Below are 22,863 nucleotides of genomic sequence, written 5' to 3' on the forward strand. Positions count from 1 at the left end.
CCACTGCATAGTGGAGACGTTATAATTACTCCCTTCCAGCGTTTTCCAGGGTAGGTGAAATGCACCTGTCATTGTCAACAATGGAGGGTGGGATAATCAGCTTTCAAATCTCCCCGCTGTGACTGGCATTTGCAACCCATACAGTCAAAATCTAACGAATCATCTTCGCATAAATTATTTGGTTTCATATTTTTAATCTAGTGGACTTTAAAATATTATTTTATTAAATAGTTGCACTAAATTATTGACGTTTGCTATGACATCATGAATAATATGGGGAAGTATAATGCGTGGACATTATTTATTTCAAATCCATTATTATCTACATATCTTTTCAGTATAGAAAATAGTCTTTCTCATTAATGACATAGTAAGAATGTATTTTTTTATTTAAAAAATACATTTTAAATGTATAAATAAAGTTGTATTCTTAATGCTTTCGAATATTTATATTATACAAATTTCATAACCTAAATTCGTAATTAATTTTTTTATTAAATTTGACATATTTAATACTTAATTATTAATATTTTAATTAACAATAAATTAATTTAAATGTATTTTAATTTTAGATATATTAAGTTTTTGAAGATCAAATTTTTTGAGCGTAAATTTTTTTTAAATGAAAAAAAAAATTGATTTAATTATTAACCATAATTATATTTATTTATTTTATTTTCAAATTTTATATAATTTAACAAAATCCAAATATTTACATAATAAAACAAAACAATACCTCTTATTGAATTAAAAAATACTTAATTTATTATATTAAAAAATATTAATTATTATTTTTTACTTCAACATATTTAAATAATTAAATTACATATTCTAATATTAATTTAAGTTAAATTCACTCATTTCACATAGAAATAATTTTCCCCTGTCATATTTTAAAGATAGACGCAAAACCCATCATCACATCCACTTTAACAAACCACCTCAGCAAGTGCTTCTTTTCTAGTGAATATTCTAGAAACCTCCTTTTCATCTCATAACAGCACCATGTGAACACAGTGACTCTAAATAGGCCATTCAACCTAGAATGAGGGTAAGCATAACCTGGGACCGGAGAATAAGCAGAACATGGGACCGGAGAATTTTACTTCGATTTCGCCACCTCTACTTAATGAGTATCTAAAGTATCTAGAGGTGAAAAAGAAGACAAGGAAATAGGTGAAAAAAAAAAAGATGAAGTCTCTTATATCCAATAAATTATGAACACTAATTTATCCACATCTATGGTGCAATTTACTCCACCTGGTAAAATGACCAATTTCTATTATATATTTATTGCTTTTACTTAAATTTAGTTATTTTTATTGTTTTAACTATAATCGTTTATTTTTTATTTGAAGAAAAAACTACTTAATTTGTTTCATTCAGATAAAATGGGATGAAATAAGGAAAAGGGTTAGATTACCACCACTACAAAATTATACTTAATTCATAAGAATTCACTATTATAATAATTTGTTTTACTAATTTTATATATATATATATATATATATATATATATATATTATTTCAGTGATATAATATTGATAAACATTATTTATTAGGCGGAAAGGCCCTCTACAGCCCAGTATAAGGTAGACATAGTATATGGTAGATGTTCTTAAAATAATAACTTATTTCATATTCAAAATATTTTGTAATAATATGACGAGACTCTTAACCATAGATATTCAACCAACTTCGCCATTAATATTATGAATAAATTTTGTTACAATAACATGACTTATCATTACCAGATTCCCAAAAATCATAACTTATTTCACAATTAAAATATTTTATAACAATATAACAAAAGCCTTTACCCACATTAAATTTTAAATTATATATATATATTAAATTATATATATATATATATTTCACTGACTAAAACCATTTAAATCTATAAACCTCGTAAAAAGTTAACTGTATTACTCGTAATAAATCCAAAATTTAAACCATTTTAAATTGACCCGTTCTCAAAAAGATACAGTCCCTTAACTCTGTTACTCGTAATAAATCCAAAATTTAAACAAATTTAAATTAACCTGTTCTCAAAAAGATACAATCCCCTGAAACTAATTCATAACCCACAGTACTATTTATCTATCCTGATCAACCTGCACAACTCTGCTCTTAATCGATGGGCGAAATGATAATCTTTCCTTTGGCTCGTCCGCTTTCCTGATGTTTGAAAGCCTCTATAACATCAGAGAATGAAAAAGGGCTCTTTGGATCGATCACTGGTTTCAATTTCTCACTTTCTATGTACGGCTGCAGCTTCTCCAGGTTATGGGCACTGGGTGTTACCAAGAAAAATTCAGCTCTGGGAATTGGTTGAAATGAAGCTATGTCCAGAACTTTGGCTTCCTCTTTGGCCACAACATGAGACTTGCTCGACTCCCCTGCAAATGAAATTAAAAATTTCCATTAGATTAGTCATATTTGCATCAGAAGCCAACCAAAGCAAAGGAGTGAGCAACTGACCTATGGTGTCGAATACGAAATCGAATTTCTCGGAGATCTGATCGTAGCTCTGCTTCGTATAATCGATTACCACATCTGCCCCCAGGCTTTTGACGAAGTCAAGCTTCCCAGTGCTAGCCGTGGAAACAATCCTTGAAGCTCCATACACATGCTTCGCAAGCTGAATAGCGAGGCTACCCACTCCACCCGCTCCTCCCACGATGAACACGCTCTGCCCCTTCTCAAATTTCGCTATATCGAACGCCTGCTGAGCAGTCAGTACCGCAAGCGGCAGACCCGCAGCTTCCTCGAACGATAAATTAGTGGGCTTAGGAGCCACCAGGTGTTCCTCCACTAGGGTGTACTGGGCCAGTGTCCCCAGTTGCTTTGGCTTTCCCGCTGTGAAGACCTGAACGTCGGTGTAGACCTCATCACCATTCTTGAACTTGAAAACGCCATCGCCAACTTCCACCACCACTCCTGCTGCATCACAACCCGGCACAGCCTGCATAGCACAAGCCAACCATGGAAAAGGCACAAACCATTCAACAACATTCATACATAAGTCTTGCAGAGCGTTCATATTCCCAAGTTTCAAACCCTCAGGTATCCCCCAGAGGCAATATCTCTTTTCAAAGTTCAAAAGTTTACTGGTTATACTCTTAATCTATCAAAATACCTTAAATTTATAAAATTTATTTTCCCCAAAAATATAATCAATGAATTTTAGAAATTCATTATAATGCATTTAGAGTGAGGGTTAATTAAAGTCCTCATCTATCAGAAGATAAGATATCTTTTCAAAGCTGAAGAGAAAATGAATTCAAGTCTTCAAGAATATCAGTGGTAAGAGCTCCAAATCTAACATAAAATATTTAAAATTTATAAAAATATTATTACTCACAGTAAAATGTACATCCTGAGGGGGGGCAAAGTAGGGAAGAACATGCTGTTGCATTGTTCAACGTTAGAAGGGATATACTGTTGCATCCTTGATTTCAAATGCTTGATGGAGAGTACCAATGCTGGCCAACTTTAACAGAATAAATAAAAATATTGAAGTATACTTACAAAAAGAGATTTACAGTCTGGTATAAAAGAGATATGTAAATCTGTAAATCTTCTGAATTCATGTCTCGTATAAAAGAGATTTACAGTCTGGTATAAAAAATAGATTTACAGTCTGGTATAAAAGAGATAGGTAAATCTGTAAATCTTCTGAATTCATGTTAAATCTATATTTAAAATAGATATATACTGTTACAAGTGTAACATCCCACTGGAAGCCTAATTAAATTAAGAGACTGGGCAGAGCGAGGGGCGTACATGTTGCTGCGCTGTCCAGAATTGGGAGGGATGTATCGTTGCAAGTGTTTTCATATGAGGAATTTTTCCGGGGGAAGGGGGTTTGTTGTAATTTGACAATACTGGAATCGGAGGAAGGAGACTGGTGGCAGAGTAAGGGCGTGCATGCGGTTGCACTGTGCAGATGTATTCTTACGAGGAATATATGATTTTGGTAAAATTATAATGTCTGGTTCGTATGGAAAATGAATTTAATATTCTAGAAAAGTTTTGAAAAATAAAACCAAAATATCAGTGATGGACAACTTTAACGGGAAAAAATATCAGGGATCCTAAGCAATACTGTAGTGCTCTAAATTGAAAACCAAAGTACCAGTGATGGACAACTTTAACAGAATAAATATCAAGAATACTAAACAATAATGTAGTGCTCTAAATTGAAAAGGGCATTAGCGAGATTTCGAGAAAATAAGCAACTCTGAAGGTCGGATTGAGATGGAAACCAGAGATTTTCCACCTATTTAGAAAAAATTTAACCCCTGCTTTACAAATTAATTTTAAAATACTAGATTTTGATGAAGAAGATGGATTTTTCAAGATCTTTTTATTTGTTAAATATGTTTAAAAGTGTATAAAAAACAACAACAACAATTCTAAGAGTCGGAAATAGTGACTTTTTCGCTTAGAAACAGAGATTTTTCCCTTAATGGAATTTTAAACAATGCACCAGAAAATGATCTAAAAATACTAAAAAGACAGATTTATTTCCAGAAGAAACTCTAATGATCAGAACCAGGATTAGGATTTTCACTTGTTGAAATTAGATTTTTGACCAATACCTCAAAAAACTGATCTGAAAAGTTCTAACCCTGATTCGAAGTAAAGCATCCGTTAAATTAAGATAATTCAAGGATCAGAACCAGAGCTCTTGCACTTATTATAGTAATAATCATAAAAGCATTTCACCTCAGATTTAGCAAACACAGAATAGCTCTTAGTTTTTATTCTTAGGCAATGAAGCAGGAATAGTCTTAAAAGATCAAACCCTAGAATGGGAAAGTACCCACTGTATGGAAGCCCTGACACCAGGAATCAAGGAATGAATGCTCGGAAAAATATTCATTATAAGTTGAATTAAAAAACTTCGGGGCCGTAGCAACCAGCTATCTTCCATTCATTAAAAAATAATAAAATTGTTATACACTCATTTAATCTCAAATGGTTTGTATTATTTAATGAAAGATGATAATAATAAAAACCAATTTATAATAGATTCATCTAACCTCAAGGCTCAGATCAATTAGAACCCCAAGTTTATATTCTCTATCTCCAGGTTAAAGAAAATCTTAATACCCCAAATTGCAGGAGGGCATTATAGCCTGTCAAATGAAAAATTGCCTCAATTTAAAACTATATATATATATAACCAAAAAAATGTGAATAACGGAAAGTCGGAATTGGCACTGGTTAATAGACCTTTTCGTTTCTTACAGTCGATGGGATTGAGCAAAGACAACTCGGATTTTAACTAAAATCTGACAATGCCCTGCTTTGGCAAAGAGAATTCCCCGAATAGAAAGACTTCCATGGATTTTTAAGAGTTTGAGAAATGATTTAAAGAAATAGAGAAAACAAAACAAAATTCAACCATACAAAGCAGAGCATCCATTACAACTGAAACCCTTGTAATATAGGAAGGAGACTATGCAAATTTGCTGCATGGTCTGGAATTTTTTTTAAATGGCCAAATTTTGTTTTTAGTTAAAAACAATTTTATTTTTAACTAAAATTTAAACAAATTATTTTTATAAACACTAGAAATTAAAATAGCTTTAACCAATAATATTTAAAAAAATATTAAAAAATGAAATCTAATACAAATCAATATCGTATATAAAATGAATATAAAAAGATGAAACTGGAGGTAGATCATAATATTAATTAAAAACTTTCATTATAATAAAAAATAAAACCATTAATAATAAAATGTTATATTGTTAAATGATATCACAATAAATTAAGAAATATTATTAATTAATATTTTTTTATTAACATATATATAAACAAGTTTAACTTGAACTATAGCATTGAGAAAAAGATTAATAGGGTGGAAAGCTTATTTGGGTCTTGAAAATAATTGTAAAACGGTAGACTTAAAGAAGTTCATCTTTGAAACTTCAGTCACTCTTGTTATCTTATCTGAATGTGAGGTTTGGGGTTGTAGCATCTCTCGAAAATCCTGGAGAAAGATTGAGCAAATCCATAAGTGTTTTATAACATATAACCTCAAAATTAAAAGCAATACACCCTAACCTATTCTCCTTATAGAAGTGGGTCTTCCCCTATCCAGAGCCTAGCTATGACTAGGCTAGCTATGACTACGCTTCTGTTGTACAAGCACAAACTCCATAACATAGGAGACTATAGACTTCCTAAGCTAGCTTTAGATTCCAACCAAAACCACCTAATGCTCAAACGAGGTTGGTATAAAGACACTAGGGCCTGGTTAAACCATTGGGAGGGCCTCGTTAAACCATTGGGAGATCCACGAGAATGTTCAAAGAAAAAATGTGGTGTGAGAAAGATTTAGCAGCCAAAAGAAAATTAAGATATTATAAGGAGGTCATTAACACCACCCTATGTTACATTACAAAACATTAATAACATTAAAAATATTGTTACTTTCTAAGTTCAAAGGAAAAATGTGGTGTGAGAAAGATTTGGCAGGTAAAAGAAAATTTAGATATTATAAGGAGGTCATCAACCCGACCCTAGAAGATCAAAAGAAGAAAATTGATATAGCCAAGATTAAAATGAAATCTCATGAGCTCCATAGTGAAACGGGTGGTTGGGCGGTTCCTAAAACACCATGGATGGAAAGGATCTGCCATCTCTGTGACAATATGAACATGAGGATGAAAATCACTTCCTCTTAGAGTGCCCCGCACAACCACATTCGATCCAGTTTCATATGTGTTTCATATGTTGCAACACTGGCCTTCTTAACCTTTTAGGATGTCAAAATTATAGTGAGTTCCAGAGGCTTCTCTCCTACTTTTTTGAGCATAGAAATAAAACCTTAAATCAAACTAAGTAGTTCGTTTCTTTAGATCCAATAGATCAAAGTTGGTCTTAGTGGACGTGTGGAAAAATTTGACGTGAAATTTGATTTGTGTTATTTAAACTGGTTTTTTTTACTCTATATATGGATTCAGCACCATCAAAAAATCCCGTGGACAGTTACACATAAATATGTAATTCCAATAAATTCTTGCCATATCTTAGAAAAATTAGACCAATTAGACTAGAAAAACTTCCAAAAATCACACTAAAAACAACTTCATTTATTTTTATTAGTGAATAAATAAATTTAATTTTAATTCAAATAACTGAAATGTTAAAGATTAAGTTTCAGGTTCAGATCGCTGAAATGTCGAATATAAAAGATGACCGTTATATAAAAACTACCCAAGAGTCTTTAAGTTACTTTCATACCATTCTGATGCAATTATCTCAAGAATAGATTATTCTTCCATCGCATACTGAAACTAGTCCCAATTTAAATTCAAAAAGGGCAAAAAAATCTTTAAACCCCAGCCCACCGAATGAAAAGTTCTACTCGTTTTCTGAAAGAAAAAGAAAGCAGGAAAGAAGCGTCAATACCGGAACTAGTCCCAATTTAAATCCAAAAAGGGCAAAAAAAATCTTTAAACCCCAGCCCACCGAATGAAAAGTTCTACTGGTTTTCTGAAAGAAAAAGAAAGCATGAAAGAAGCGTCAATACCGGAAAGTCGCAATCGTCGGTCTTGAATAAGCCTTCTCGTTTCTTGAAGTCGACGGGATTGAGCGCGGCAGCTTTGACTTTAACTAAAATCTCACCTGGCCCCGGTTTTGGCACAGGGAATTCCCCGAACTCCAAAACGTCTATGGATCCATATTCTTTGTAGAACCACGCCTTCTGCATTTTGCACGAATCTTTCTCCAACCTGCAACAGTTTGTTTCGTTCTGATCTGATGAATCGGAAAATTCAGAGACTGGTGTGGACGAAACTGGGGATAGTGGGGTGTTTATTTATAGCCATTAATCAGTCCATGGTGCGGACGAAACTGGGGATAGTGGGGTGTTTATTTATAGCCATTAATCAGTCCATGTACGGGGCGATTGCGATTGAAAAGGGATTGGTGTTCCCAATTAAAATCCGTCAATTCCATTGCCACGTCAACCCAATCCCAATGGGTCATTAATTGAAATCTCAACAACTGTGTTCCCACTGCAGAGTGGAGACGTTATAATTACTCCCTTCCAGCGTTTCCCAGGGTAGGTGAAAGGCACCTGTCATTGTCAACAATGGAGGTTGGGATCAACAGCTTTCAAATCCCCCGGCTGTGACTGGCATTTGCAACCCATACCCCTACCGTGAAAATCTAATGAATCATCTTCACAGGTCTCATAGACTTAATTTTTGGTTTCATATACTATTTTTGGTCTCGCGAATTTTAAAATATCATTTTATTAAACAATTGCACTAAATTATTGACCTCTGTTGTGAGGTTGTGAATAATAATGTATAGAAATTATTTAAATAATATTTTTTTTAACCTCTGTTGTGAGGTTGTGAATAATAATGTATAGAAATTATTTAAATAATATTTTTGTGAATAATAATGTATAGAAATTATTTAAATAATATTTTTTTTAATTTGGTAATATCATTTTTGGTAAGATTATGGTTTTTTCTTTTTTAAATGTATTTTTCAATAATTATAATTTTTTATAAGATTGTATTTTTTATTATAAAAATATATTTTAAATGTATAAATAAAATTGTATTCTTAAATTTTCCAATACTTATATTATACAAATTTCATAACTTGTGGTTAATCTTTTTTATTAAATTTAATATATTTAATACTTAATTATTAATATTTTTAATTAACAATAAACTAACTTAAATGTATTTTAATTATAGAGTTTAGGCTTCTGTGATCTATATCAAGTTTACAAAAGATTCTTCGACGGAGATCACATGAAACATCATTTATCGTCATCGTCAGGACAAGTTGAAGAAACAGATCCAGCTTAGCAAGTTAAATAGACAGAGCAGAGCCTCCACCGGCTAAAAAGACCAACAGCTACTTTTGACTAGGTACCGGGGTCAAAACCCTTTTTAATAATTAAAGGGAAAAAATTACCCTAGGGGAACCAATAAAATAAATAAAAATAATTTTATGATAATAGTTAGTTAAAAATATTAATAAATAATTAAAATATTAAGTAAAAATTAATTCATCATAATAGTTAGTTAAAAATAAATAATTAAAAATTATATTTAAGGAAAAGAATTTTCCTAGAGAGACCAATCCCTTAAAATAAATTAAATAAAAATAATTTTAAGATAATAGTCAGTTAAAAATATTAATAATCCATGATAATAGTTAGTTAAAATAAATAATTAATTTTAGATTTATTAAGTTTCGAGAGATATCAAAAAAATAAAAACAATTATAAAATGAAAAAAAATGGAATTGTTTAATAAATCTATGTTAATTTAATTATTAGTTATAATTATATTTATTTATTTTATTTTTAGACAAAACAACCTCTCTTTTCTATTAAATTAAAAAACACTTAATTTATTATATTAAAAATTTATTATTTTTTACTTTATTTAATTGAATTACATAATTTTAATATTAAATTAAGTTAAATTCACATAATTTTAATATTAAATTAAGTTAAATTCACTCATATTTCACACAGAAATAATTTTCCCATATCATATTTTAAAAGGGAGTTGTCTATAATGCGACTTTTTGAGATCCGGCGGAAGAAATTGAGATGAAATCATGATTTGTTGCAGTTAAAATGGTTTTTTAACTGCATATTCGGATTCAGCGCCCTAAAAAACCCCTGGGACGCTTTCATTGTGCAGAAACTAGTTATCAAACTTGGATTTCAATAAATTACTGCCGGATTTTCAGCAGAAAAAATCGCCAGAAAAGCTTTCAAAAATCGCGTTAAAGACTACGACTTTTAAAAGTAGACGCAAAACCCATCACCACCTTCATCACATACCACTTTAACAAACCACCTCAGCGGGCTCTTCTTTTCTAGTGAATATTCTAGAAACCTTTGTTTCATCTCGTAAGAGCACCATGTGAACACGGTGACTCTAATAGGCCATTCAACCTAGAACGAGGGTAAGCCTAACATGGGGCGGAGAATTTTACTTCAATTTCGCCACCTCTATCTAATGAGTATCTAAAGTATCTTAGAAAAAGGTATTTATCGTGCCTATTCTGATAGTATTGATATTGATGGTGCCCATTTTGCTATGTCACATGCCATATACTATACGCCCATTGTGCTTGAATAAAAAAATTTAAAATATATATATGAAATAATTTCTAAAAAATTATTAGTAAAAAAATTATTATATTTTATTTTTTTAATTAAATAAAAATAATAAATTTATTAATTTAATTTATTGTTAAAAATATTTAATGTAAAAGTATGAATATTAATTTATTCACATTTATGGTACAGTTTACTTCACGAAATATTTTTGGTAGAATGGACCAATTTCTATCATATTTTTATTGTTTTTACTTAGATTTAGTTATTTCTATATTTTACTTTAATTTAACTATAATCGCCTATATTTTTTTATTTTAAGAGAAAACCATTTAATTTGTTTTTATTCAAATAAAAAGAGGATGAAATAAGGAAAGGGGTTAGATTACTACTACTACAAAATTATAGAGAAGCACCACCTAAATTATAGCAATTCACTATTATAATAATTTATTTTACTAATTCAATTACAATTACAATTAATCAATATATTAAAGTAAAGTAAAATAATAAACCATTTTTCTTTTCTTTAATATATAATTCAAAGTAATCGATCCCAATTAAAATCAATAAATAAAATGTAAAATAATTCTATGTTCTAATTATTTTAATTTAGTTGTCCACTAGGTCTTGGATAACTATTGGGTGTGTTGTTAAGGAACTCCTAGATGTTAAGTTATTAGTTCAATTCCCTTGTCTTATTTGGGTGTTATCGTTGATCAAGACCATGATGAATTTACTAAAAAAAAATTATTTAATAATATTTAAACTTAACCGCATCGAATGTTGTTGTAACACTTAACACACATCACAAAAAAAAAACCAAACTTACATTACCACATATCCCATTAATACATTACAAGCATCATTCAAGGATTATTTATTAAGGTTGTAAGAACATTTAAATTTGAATACGTTTGTCTAATGTATCTACGATAAACTTTCGCATTGATATACCCTTGATTGCAATTGCATCGATATGGTAGCGTTTTTAATTCCGAGGAGATAGACCAAAGGTGGAGCTACCACCTATGGCTTCGACTTCAATGCTTGACTGTCCTACTCTGAATGCTTTCGCCAAAACAACCTAGAGCATTAAACGTTGAGTGATCTTCCGTCGTGGGATTTGGATATGTGGATCCAACAGTTCTCATGCTTCCGGGCTAAACATATGCCATACTTCAGGTTTTCCACTATGTACATCTCTCATTTGGCTCAATGCACACCGTGTAGCGAGGCTCTGCACCCTGTCAAGGGTTGAAGGAAAAATCATGGCGGCATCGTGCCCTCCTCGTTCTGCGTAGTTCTGGCAAGCGTCCAGGTAAGGTATCATGCGTCTATCACCATTATTGTTCTTCACTCAATTTTGTTTCAAACTCAGGATGATTTCCCCCTAATCAATTGCTTCTTTGTTGCAGGTGGTTTGTCGAGCTGATGCTTTGCTCACCCCAGCAAGGATGCGATGGGAAGAAGGCGACGTTGTTGCAGAGGTAAGATTTTACATCATTACAGGGTCATTTCTCCTTTAATTTTTCTTGTCTGAGAAGAGGCACTAACCACCGAACAGTCTCTCTAGGCATTCGTCGTTCCTCTTCGCATAGTGCTTCTCATACCTAGGTAATGAAGGAACCTTGATTATTGTTCATTTCATGTCGATTATTGTTCTCGATTCCTACAGGATTTAACTCCTAGTGTGTCTAAGTATGGGGGATTTACGCAGTGCATTATATTAGATATCATTTTTGGGATTCAACTGCGTTAAGTAAGTCATTCAAACGTATGACCATTTCCATGAGAGGTAGTCGTAACTGACTAATTTCTCATGATTTTTGAATAGTTCACTTAGCACTCATTGCATCGGGTGATGCTCACAGGGGTGAAGAAGTGGGATTGAAACTAGTGAAATGTGGAGAACGAATCACATAGCATCAATCATCACTTCCGAGGCTTGCACCCGGTAACCAGGACTTCCCAAGAGGTCACCCATCTCATGGAAATGGTCATACGTTTGAATGACTTACTTAACGCAGTTGAATCCTAGTGTGTCGTCGCAGGTACAGTTTCGTTCATGCAGTTCCAATGAATTCCGGAGTTGGGATATTTCCTTATGCAGTTATCGTCTTCTATTCTCAGGTTAGTTCTATCACCTAACCCTCCTACCACTGGCAAGCTAAGGATTTACCTTCCAGCCTTGGTTAATCTATGAAATTATCTCATTTTCTTAATGTAGCTTAGTTCTTCTAGTTAGATGCCAGCCTCATGCCGAGGCTCGACCAACGCTTAAGTTCAAGGTTGCTATGGAAATAATTAGATGAGGGTTACATTTTGTGTTCAGTTTGACAGAGAGGGGACGACTCAAGCACTATCTAGTTATTTTTATTAAGGGTTTTAAACACGGCTTGCAATATATCCATTATGTAATTATTATAATTATGACTCAAACAGTCTTTTAAATTTTAATTTCTTGTTTGGAGGTTTTTGTTCTCAGTTAAGTACTCTAGAATTAAACAATGTGTGGGCAGTTGGCACTCAGTCCTTTCTTCGGAAAGCGACTGAGAGCCATGACAAACCCTCGCGACTCTGTCATTGATTTTATACAGTTAAGTAAGCCTTGTTGTATTTAGTCGTGAAAAGAGCTTACATTGCTTGACTTCATGTTCACACCTCGTAATATAAGAAATATTTATGATTATTGAAATGGTAACACTCGACTCCATCTCTGTGAGCTCTATGCATTAATCTTTAAGTACGATTCATGGTTCTGTTATAATGTAGCATTTATTTTAGGTAGACCTTGAACTGTTCCTGTTGTTAATTCCTCTTAGTTGATGATACAAGAATTGTCTCACAAGGGTTTTGGAGTTATTTCTTGTTATTTGCTTGGAATTGTTTTAAGTTATACTCTTTAATGTACATGTGAACAATCAGTTTATAACTAATAATGTAATCGACAGTATGCCTTTCTAGCCATAGAAATGATAGAATATTCTCAGTACTTGCCTCAACCATGAAAAGCAACAGAATTTACTTACTAAATATCTAATCATAAAAGCAACAGAATATACTTAGTAAATTAATTTTGTTGATAATTATCTGTTCTTGACTAAGAGTAATGCTTTTCTATCAATGATTACTAAGCACAAAATGTATTACTTATATGTTTCTGCTTGCTTATAATAGTATAAATAATTTCCGTTCTTGGAAGGTCTCTCCACCCAGCCACAAACCTAGCAATTATGTCCAAAATCCCCCTCCGAGCTCATAAGTCGGATGCAGTCTGGTATCTTGGGCATCAAGACCACGGTCTAACCTCAAGTTGCATACCAGTTCAACTGTTGTCCATAGTTTTTTCCCATTGGTTACTTATTCCCAGCTCAAGGAAAATCTGAGCAGCATATCTTATGCTTTCTTGATTCTGTATCACCTCCTCTAACCCCTGAGGATTCTCCTCTCTTTCCTTTTTGAGGAAAAGAAAGATAGGCAACTGTTTGTAACTGTCTCAGGAGTTATTTAATTGTTTCTTTCAGTTCTTTAACAAATTGTTTAAATTCTTTAATTAAAAAAATAACAAGATGTTCTGGCTTTTCAGCCTTAATTCTTTAACAGTCTATGTTAAGCAAAGTAAGAGTTTGAAGTAATAAGTAAAACTTGGTAACAAAATAAATGTTTGTGCAACATAGGGTGTTACAGCTTCCCCCCTTGTGAGGAACACCATCCCTAGTGTTCTTTTAAGAAAATAATGCCGAATAGGCTTTCTGCATAGTTTCCTCTTCTTCCCAGGTAGCCTCTTCCGGGCCAAAGTGCTTCCACTGCAATTTAACCTGGGTGATGGTTCATTTTCGCAATATGGTTTCTCTCTAATCGAGAATACAAAGAGGTTTTTCCAGAAACTCTCCCTCTAGTTCGACCTACACAGTTTGCAATTTGTTGTTAGAATTTTTACAAAACAACAATTCATATGTTACCTATTCAATTCGTTTATTACCTGTATGTTTTCCTAGTTAATTATATGTTGAGGATTGTACACATATTTTTTTAACAAGGAGACATGGAAAACATTGTGGACCCAGATATGGCGGGGAGTGCGAACTTGTATGCCACTAGTCCAATTCGTTCCAAGATTTGGAACGGTCCACAGTACCGAGGTGCTAACTTAGCACAACCCTTCCATTTTAAGGTACTTTCCCGAGGTTTGACTTTCAAATATACATGATCCCCCAACTGGAATTCTTTATGAGTTCTTTTCTTATCTACATAAATATTTTTCCTATCCTTAGTGACTTTTAAGTTCTGGCGGACCTTTTTAACTGTAGCCTCCATTTCAGCTAACATATCAGGACCCAATGCTAACCTATTAACGGGACTGTTCCAATCTGTGGGTATCCTGCATTTTCTTCCATACAACACCTCAAAAGGGCTCATGCCCAATGATTCGTGATATCCATTATTGTAGGCGAACTCTACCAGGTGGAGGTAGTCCTCCCACTTGTGCAGTTGTTGCATTATGAACATCCTTAACATGTCTTCTAGGACTTGATTCACTTGCTCTATTTGGCCATTCATTTGTGGATGGTAGGTAGTATTGAATTGAATTTGAGTACCTAACTCAAAAAAGAGGGTTTTCCAAAATGTGGATGTAAAATTTACATCTCTATTAGAAATTACCACCCTGGGTATCCCATGTAACCGGAAGATTTCCCTCATGAATATGTCTGTGATTTCTACAGTCTTGTAGGTGGATTTTACAAGTATGAAATGAGTAGTTTTGCTTAACTTGTCCACTACCACCATAATTGAGTCATGATGTTTCTTAGTGCGAGGTAATATTGTGATGAAGTCTAGAGTGATTGTCTCTTATTTCCACTCAAGAATGGGTAACGACTGCAATGGACCAGTGGGGTGTTGACGTTCCACCTTCACCAGTTGGCACTCCAAACATTTATATACGTATTCCACAACATCCTTCCTTAAACCTGGCCATAAATAATTTTTCCTGATGGCAAAAATAGTTTTTGGTATCTTGGGTGAGTGGCATAAGGCTTCCTATGAAATTCATCCAATAACAATTGTTTGACAAAATTTTGATTGGGGACATATATCCTGTTTCTGAATGTTAACATTTTGTCTGGATTTATACCATAATCAGATTGTTTCCCTTTTTCCTAAGCTTTCAATGCTTGTTGCCAAAGGAATGCATATTCTGGGTCTTTGAGGGATGCTTCTCTGATGATTTCAGGAAGGTTAGATTGTACTTGACTAAATTGTATTTCATAGACGCAATGTATTTTCCTGCTTAATGCGTCGGCCACTCGGTTTTCTTTTCCCTTAAGGTGCTTCATTTCGAAGTCGAATTCGCTCAAGAATGCAGTCCATCTGGCCTGCCAAGCATTTAAACTAGATTGGTTAAATAAATTTGTAAGGTTGTTATGATCTATTAATAACAAAAATTTATTTCCTAGGAGGTAGTGTCGCCACATTTTGAGCGCATGTACCACCGTGGTCAACTCAAGATCATATGCAAGTATCGCTGCTCATAATCTTTCAATTTGTGTGATTCATAGGCTATAACCTTCCCTTCTTGTGTTAACACACCACTAACGCCCTCCTTACTTGCATCTGTGCAAACCACAAAAGGTTTTTCTGGATATGCTACTTTTAGCACCGGTGCAATAGTGAGTAATTGCATTAACCGCTCAAAACTTTGTTGACATTCAACTGTCCATTGGAAGCCACGCCCCTTTGTTTGTAGCGAGGTCATAGGAAAAGCTATTTTCAAAAAGCCTTTGATGAATCGGTGGTGATAGCCAGTTAAGACCAAAAAGGATCTAATGTCAACAATGCTTTTCGAAGTGGTTCATTCCATAATGGTTTTGATCTTTTCTGGATCCACTGTTATTCCCTCAGCTGATATAACATGACCTAGGTACTGTATTTGACTTTTGTAAAAATCGCACTTGCTATACTTAGCGTATAGTTGATTATCTCGCAGAATCTGTAATACTATTCTCAAGTGCTTTTCATGCTCCTCCTGATTCTTGGAATAAATTAGTATATCGTCAATAAAAATTAGTACAAATTTATCTAGAAATGGCTGAAAAATATTGTGCATCAGGCTCATGAAAGTAGCTGGAGCATTGGTAAGGCCAAAAGGCAGTACCACGAACTCGTAATGGTCGTAACGAGTTCGAAATGCAATTTTGCAAATATCTTCATCCTTTATCCTGATCTGGTGGTATCCGGACCTTAAGTCAATTTTTGAGAATACGTTGGCCCCCCGCATTTGATCAAATAAATCGTCAATACGTGGTAAAGGGTACTTGTTTTTGATAGTCAATTTATTTAGCTGACGATAATCAATACATAGTCTTAAGGTCCCGTCCTTCTTTTGCACAAACAACACGGGGGCTCCCCAAGGAGATACACTAGGGTGAATGTACCCTTTATCCAAAAGTTCCTGAAGATGCATTTTGAGTTCTGTTAACTCAGGGATGCTCATGTGGTAAGTAGCTCTCAAAACATGAACTTATCCAGGTATTAATTCAATTGTAAATTTAATATCGCGCCTAGGTGGCAACCCAGGAATGGATTTAGGGGACACATCCACGAAATCCTGAATCACGGGAATATTTTCCAACAAAGTCATTTTATTTCTGCCATTGGTGTATCCTACTTGGACAGCATAAATCTGGCAACCCTTTCTGATACATCTTCCTAACTGGTTAGCAATAATAGGACGTAACTTAATGTTTTTCTTGATCCCTTGAATTTGCTTTCTCTGCCCTGACTCTGTGAGGTAACTTACAAATTTCTCTTTACAATCAACTAGGGACCAATGCCTTTCCAACCATTCCATCCCTATTAGTACATCATATGAACCTAAAGGGAGTACATTCAGGTCAACATGGATGGGCTGTCCTGAAACTGTTATAGGGCAATTTTATGTTTTCGCAGATACCCTTCTCTTTGTCCCGGTGGCTAGCTGAACTAACCAAGGTTTCTTAAATTTACTGCTTTGCAACTGACATTTCTCTACCACTTTAGGACTAATATAGCTTAGGCTAGCACCTGGATCAAACAAAATAGAAACAAGTTGATCAGCAATCATACCTTCACACTCGATCATGGTGGGCTGGTATTCTGCTTGATGATCGTCCAAAGCAACATTAATTCTGGGCATACTCCTTGCTATATCTCCAACTGTGGAGGCTTCTTGCATATTTGAAAGCTGTTCTGTTTGGGCTTTGTGTGGGAAATTCTTGTAGTAATGGGATTCCCCACATCCCCAGCATTGCAGAGGTTGTTTTGGCTACTAATTAGTAGCAGGTTTACTAACTCCCTTTGACTGTCTATTTTCGGTGTAAGCTGGGACTTTTGACTGGTTCCTTGGAAATTTACCGAAAGTTCTTTGTTGATTACTCCTTCCATTAGTGACCTTCGGTTGTCTGTTTTGGGGTAAATTCCTCACTCTCCTGCCTATGGCTCCTTTGGACCCCTCACTTTTCTGTTTCATTTGTTGATAACAGATACGGGCTTTTCGCAATGCATCATCCATTGTTCTAGGATAATCAAATTCTAGTTTTTCCTTCATAAAGTTGGGTAGACTGCTAATAAACCACTGAATTTTGGCCTTTTCCTCCTACATGTATGGGACATATCGTAACAGGGAAGTAAATCGTTTCACATATTCGTCCATGGTCAAGGTTCCCAACCTTAACTCATGGAACTCCTTTGCTTTTTCATCATAGTAACACTCAGTTAAATATTTATCCTTAAAATGTTTATGAAATTCTTGCCATGTCACTTGTTCTTCGTCAATTTTTCTCACAGTCTTGATTTCTTCCCACCAGAGGGTGGCCTTACCCCTTAATTGGTAAACTTCCAGCCGTGCTTTAAGTTTGTCAGTATATTCATAAATCTGAAAATATTTACCCATGTCAATTAGCCATGCTTCAGCTGCCTCTTCAGATTCTCCTTCAAAAAGTGACAATTTTATTTTTTTGAACTCACCTTGTAATTCCACCTTCTGTCTTTTTGTCTTTCTTTGGTTAGAAACATTATCCGAACGCCCCTCTTCATCCTCCTTATGTCCCTTTGCTGATTCTGCATTATCTTCGCCATGATGGGCTGTTGGGGTTTTCTCCCTATCCTCCGCACTAGGGTCTGGTCCTCGTTGATTCTGTCGGTCAAACAGGCTTTTAGGGATCCTTTTTTGTTCCTGCCTCAGTCATTCATTATCCGTTCTCAAGTTCATCATTTTTGCACGTAATTGTTGCACTGTTTCAAGCAGGGCAGCGTTGGCTTGCCGAGATTCTTCTCCCAGTTGTATCCATATGTCCAAGTTGGCCTCTACATAAGGCACTTCTGGATGGTTTGATAGTCTGGGGCTCCTCTGCATTTCTACTCTTTGGGTGCTGACCTCTATCTTTGTGTTCACATTCACCCATACTCAGTTGTTTATTGCATATATATATGTATATTATAACTCTTTTTTTTTTTAATTATATGTGTATTTATCTATCCCAGAAGTCTTAGTGTGCGAGCCTGGGCTCTGATACCATTTGTAACACTTAACACACATCACAAATAAAAAAATAACCAAAATTACATTACCACATATCCCATTAATACATTACAAGCATCATTCAAGGGTTATTGATTAAGGTTGTATGAACATTTAAATTTGAATACGGTTGTCCGGCGTATCTACGATAAACCTTCGCATTGATATACCCCTGATGGAAATTGCATCGATATGGTAGCGTTTTTAATACCGAGGAGGTAGACCAAGGGTGGAGCTGCCACCTATGGCTTCGACTTAAATGCTTGACAGTCCTACTCTGAATGCTTTCGCTAGAACAACCTGGAGCATTAAACGTCGAGTGATCTTCCATCGTGGGATTTGGATATGTGGATCCAACGGTTCTCATGCTCCCAGGCTAAACTATGCCATACTTCAGGTTTTCCGCTATGTACATTTCTCATTTGGCTCAGTGCACACCAAGTAGCAAGGCTCTGCAACCTGTCAAGGGTTGAAGGAAAAATCATGGTGGCACCGTGCCCTCCTCATTCTGCCTGGTTCTGGCAAGCGTCCAAGTAAGGTATCACACGTCTATCACCATTGTTGTTCTTCATTCGATTTTTTTTCCAACTCAGGATGATTTCCCCTAATCAATTGATTCTCTGTTGCAGGTGGTTTCTCTAGCTGATGCTTTGCTCACCCCAGTAAGGATGTGATGGGAAGAAGGTGGCGTTGTCGCAGAGGTAAGATTTTACATCATTACAGGGTCATTTTTCCTTTAATTTTTCTTGTCCGATAAGAGGCACTAACCACCGAACAATCTCTCCAGTCGTTCATTGTTCCTCTTCACACAATGCTTCTCATACCCAGGTAATGAAGGAACCTTGATTATTATTCATTTCATGTCGACTATTGTTCTCGATTCCTACAAGATTTAACTCCTGTTGTATCTTCGCAGGTACAGTTCTGTTCATGCAGTTCCAAAGAAATTCGGAGTTGGGAGATTTCCTTATGCTGTTATCATCTTATGTTCTCAGGTTGGTTCTATCACCAAACCCTCCGGCGACTGGCAAGCTAAGGATTTACCTTCCGGCCTTGGTTAATTTATGAAAGTATCTCATTTGCTTAATGTAGCTTAGTTCTTCTAGTTAGATTCTAGCCTCATTTCGAGGCTCGACCAACGCTTAAGTTCAAGTCTGTTATGGAAATAATTAGATGAGGGTTACATTTTGTGTTCAGTTTGACAGAGAGGGAACAACTAAATCACTATCTAGTTATTTTTATTAAGGATTTTAAACCTGGCTTGCAATATATCCATTCTGTAATTATTATAATTATGACTCGAACAGTCTTTTAAATTTTAATTTCTTGTTTGGACGTTTTTGTTCTTAGTTAAGTACTATGGAATTAAACAATGAGTGGGTGGTTGGCACTTGGTCCTTTCTTCGGAAAGCGACTGAGAGCCACGACGAACCCTCGTGACTCTGTCATTGATTTTATACAATTAAGTAAGCCTGGTTGTATTTAGTTGTGAAAAGGGATTACAATGCTTGACTTCATGTTCGCACGTGTCAATATAAGAAATATTTGTGATTATTGAAATGGTAACACTCGAATCCATCTCTGTGAGCTCTGTGCATTAATCTTTAAGTACGATTTGTGGTTCTGTTATAATGTAGCCTTTATTTTAGGAAGACCTCGAATTGTTCCTATTGTTAATTCCTTTTAGTTGATGATACAAGAATTGTCTCACAAGGGCTTTGGAGTTATTTCTTGTTATTTGCTCCAAACGGTTTTAAGTTATACTCTTCAATGTACATGTGAACAATTAGTTTATAACTAATAATATAATCAACATTATGCCTTTCTAGCCATAGAAATGATAGAATATTCTTAGTACTTTCCTCAACCATGAAAAGCAATATAATTTACATACTAAATATCTAATTATAAAAGCAACATAATATACTTAGTAAATTAAAACTGTTGATAATTATAAGTTCTTGACTAAGACTAATGCTTTTCTATCAATGATTAATAAGCACAAAATTTATTACTTTCTGTTTCTTGTTTATAGTAGTATAAATATTTTCCATTCTTGGAAGGTCTCTCCACCCAGCCATGGACCTGGAAAGTACGTCCAGAATCCCCCTCTGAGCTCTTCCTGCTCCTGGCAATTAATAAGTCAGAGATACAGTATGGTATCTTGGGCATCAGGACCACAATCATACAGTCTGGTATCTTGGGCATCAGGACCACAACCCAGTATCTTGGGCATCAGGACCACAATCCAGTCTCAAGTCGCTTACCAGATACAGTATGGTATCTTGGGCATCAGGACCACAATCATACAGTCTGGTATCTTGGGCATCAGGACCACAACCCAGTATCTTGGGCATCAGGACCACAATCCAGTCTCAAGTCGCTTACCAGTTCAATTGTTGTCCATAGCTTTTTCCCATTGGTTGCTTGCTTATAGTAGTATAAATATTTTCCATTCTTGGAAGGTCTCTCCACCCAGCCATGGACCTGGAAATTACGTCCAGAATCCCCATACAGTCTGGTATCTTGGGCATCAGGACCACAATCCAGTCTCAAGTCGCTTTTTCCCATTGGTTGCTTGCTTATAGTAGTATAAATATTTTCCATTCTTGGAAGGTCTCTCCACCCAGCCATGGACCTGGAAATTACGTCCAGAATCCCCATACAGTCTGGTATCTTGGGCATCAGGACCACAATCCAGTCTCAAGTCGCTTACCAGTTCAACTGTTGTCCATAGCTTTTTCCCATTGGTTGCTTGCTTATAGTAGTATAAATATTTTCCATTCTTGGAAGGTCTCTCCACCCAGCCATGGACCTATCCCCATACAGTCTGGTATCTTGGGCATCAGGACCACAATCCAGTCTCAAGTCGCTTACCAGTTCAACTGTTGTCCATAGCTTTTTCCCATTGGTTGCTTGCTTATAGTAGTATAAATATTTTCCATTCTTGGAAGGTCTCTCCACCCAGCCATGGACCTGGAAATTACGTCCAGAATCCCCCTCTGAGCTCTTCCTGCTGCTCCTGGTAGTTAATAAGTATACAATATGGTATCTTGGGCATCAGGACCACAATCATACATATACAATATGGTATCTTGGGCATCAGGACCACAATCATACATATACAATATGGTATCTTGGGCATCAGGACCACAATCATACAGTCTGGGATCTTGGGCATCAAGACCACAATCCAGTCTCAAGTCGCTTACTAGTTCAACTGTTGTCCATAGCTTTTTCCCATTGGTTACTTATTCCCAGCTCAAAGAAAATCTTGATTTTGTCTCACCTCCTCTAACCCCCTAGGATTCCCCTCTCTTTCCTTTTTGAGGAAAAGAAAGATAGGCAATTGTTTGTAACTGTATCAAGAGTTATTTAACTGTTTCTTTCAGTTCTTTAACAAACTGTTTAAATTCTTTAATAAAAAAATAACAAGATGTTATGGCTTTTCAACCTTAATCCTTTAATAGTCTATGTTAAGCAAATTAAGAGTTTAAAGTAATAAGTAAAACTTGGTAACAAAATAAATGTTTGTGGAGGATAGGGCGTTACAGTTGCCAATGTAAGTATGTAAACAATTTTAAATGTCGGCTCAATGAAAAATAATTAAAAGATAAACATTTAAAGGTTGGCTCAATTAATAAAAAGTTAAAAGTAATAAACAAAAAGGTTAAAAGTAATAAATAAAAAGTTAAAAGTAATACACACCTCTAAACATTTAAATTTAAAGTAATAAAAATAATAAAATTCAATTTTATGAGAGATGTTAGCTAATTTAATTTAACTAATTATTTAATTAATAAACTTTTAATTTTACCTTAATTTATCCCATAATAATAGAAGTTTTACATATAGTTGATTAATTTTAATGTTCTTAATTTAGGTTCATGAATAATTTTAGTTATTTATTAACTAATATATTTAGTTACATTTAGATTTAAATTATTAAATCTAACTAATTAATTAGTTAACTAACTAATTAATAAACTTCCCCTAACTCTTGGTCCAATCAAATTTAGTTATAGTCTAGTGAATTCTAGTCGTTTCATTTGGTCAAAATTAGTTGTTTCTTTCTAGCCGTTTGAATGCTATGATCTGGTTACACTTGCTGGTTCAAAACGCGTCACAAATGAATTTTGATGTTTGAATGCCATTATTTTTAGTGACAATGAACCACACATTT

The 22,863-nt window shown here is 34.5% G+C and overlaps 1 protein-coding gene across 1 annotated transcript; it reads right to left on the reverse strand.

The window, feature by feature from the left end:
- Positions 1-1,935: 1,935 nt before the first annotated feature.
- On the reverse strand, positions 1,936-7,887 carry LOC149200239 (2-methylene-furan-3-one reductase-like). Its single transcript, XM_089402640.1, has 3 exons — positions 7,550-7,887; positions 2,482-2,965; positions 1,936-2,399 (listed from the first exon to the last, which is right to left on the reverse strand). The coding sequence occupies exons 1-3, from the start codon at positions 7,727-7,729 to the stop codon at positions 2,131-2,133; spliced, it is 933 nt and encodes a 310-aa protein (XP_089258766.1). The 5' UTR covers positions 7,730-7,887; the 3' UTR covers positions 1,936-2,130.
- Positions 7,888-22,863: the final 14,976 nt, after the last annotated feature.

This window comes from Pinus tabuliformis, chromosome 2_1 (genome assembly GCF_031772625.1).
Source record: "Pinus tabuliformis cultivar Carrire ecotype Pingquan chromosome 2_1, CPIR1, whole genome shotgun sequence".
NCBI classification, from domain to species: Eukaryota; Viridiplantae; Streptophyta; class Pinopsida; order Pinales; family Pinaceae; genus Pinus; species Pinus tabuliformis.

Excerpts from the sequence above, each read along its gene's own strand:
- LOC149200239 (XM_089402640.1), bottom strand. The coding sequence starts at position 7,729 with ATGCAGAAGGCGTGGTTCTACAAAGAATATGGATCCATAGACGTTTTG. Across the intron at positions 2,966-7,549 it reads CCGACGATTGCGACTTTCCG|GCTGTGCCGGGTTGTGATGC; the intron begins GTATTGACGCTT and ends TGTGCTATGCAG. Across the intron at positions 2,400-2,481 it reads TTTCGTATTCGACACCATAG|GGGAGTCGAGCAAGTCTCAT; the intron begins GTCAGTTGCTCA and ends TTTCATTTGCAG.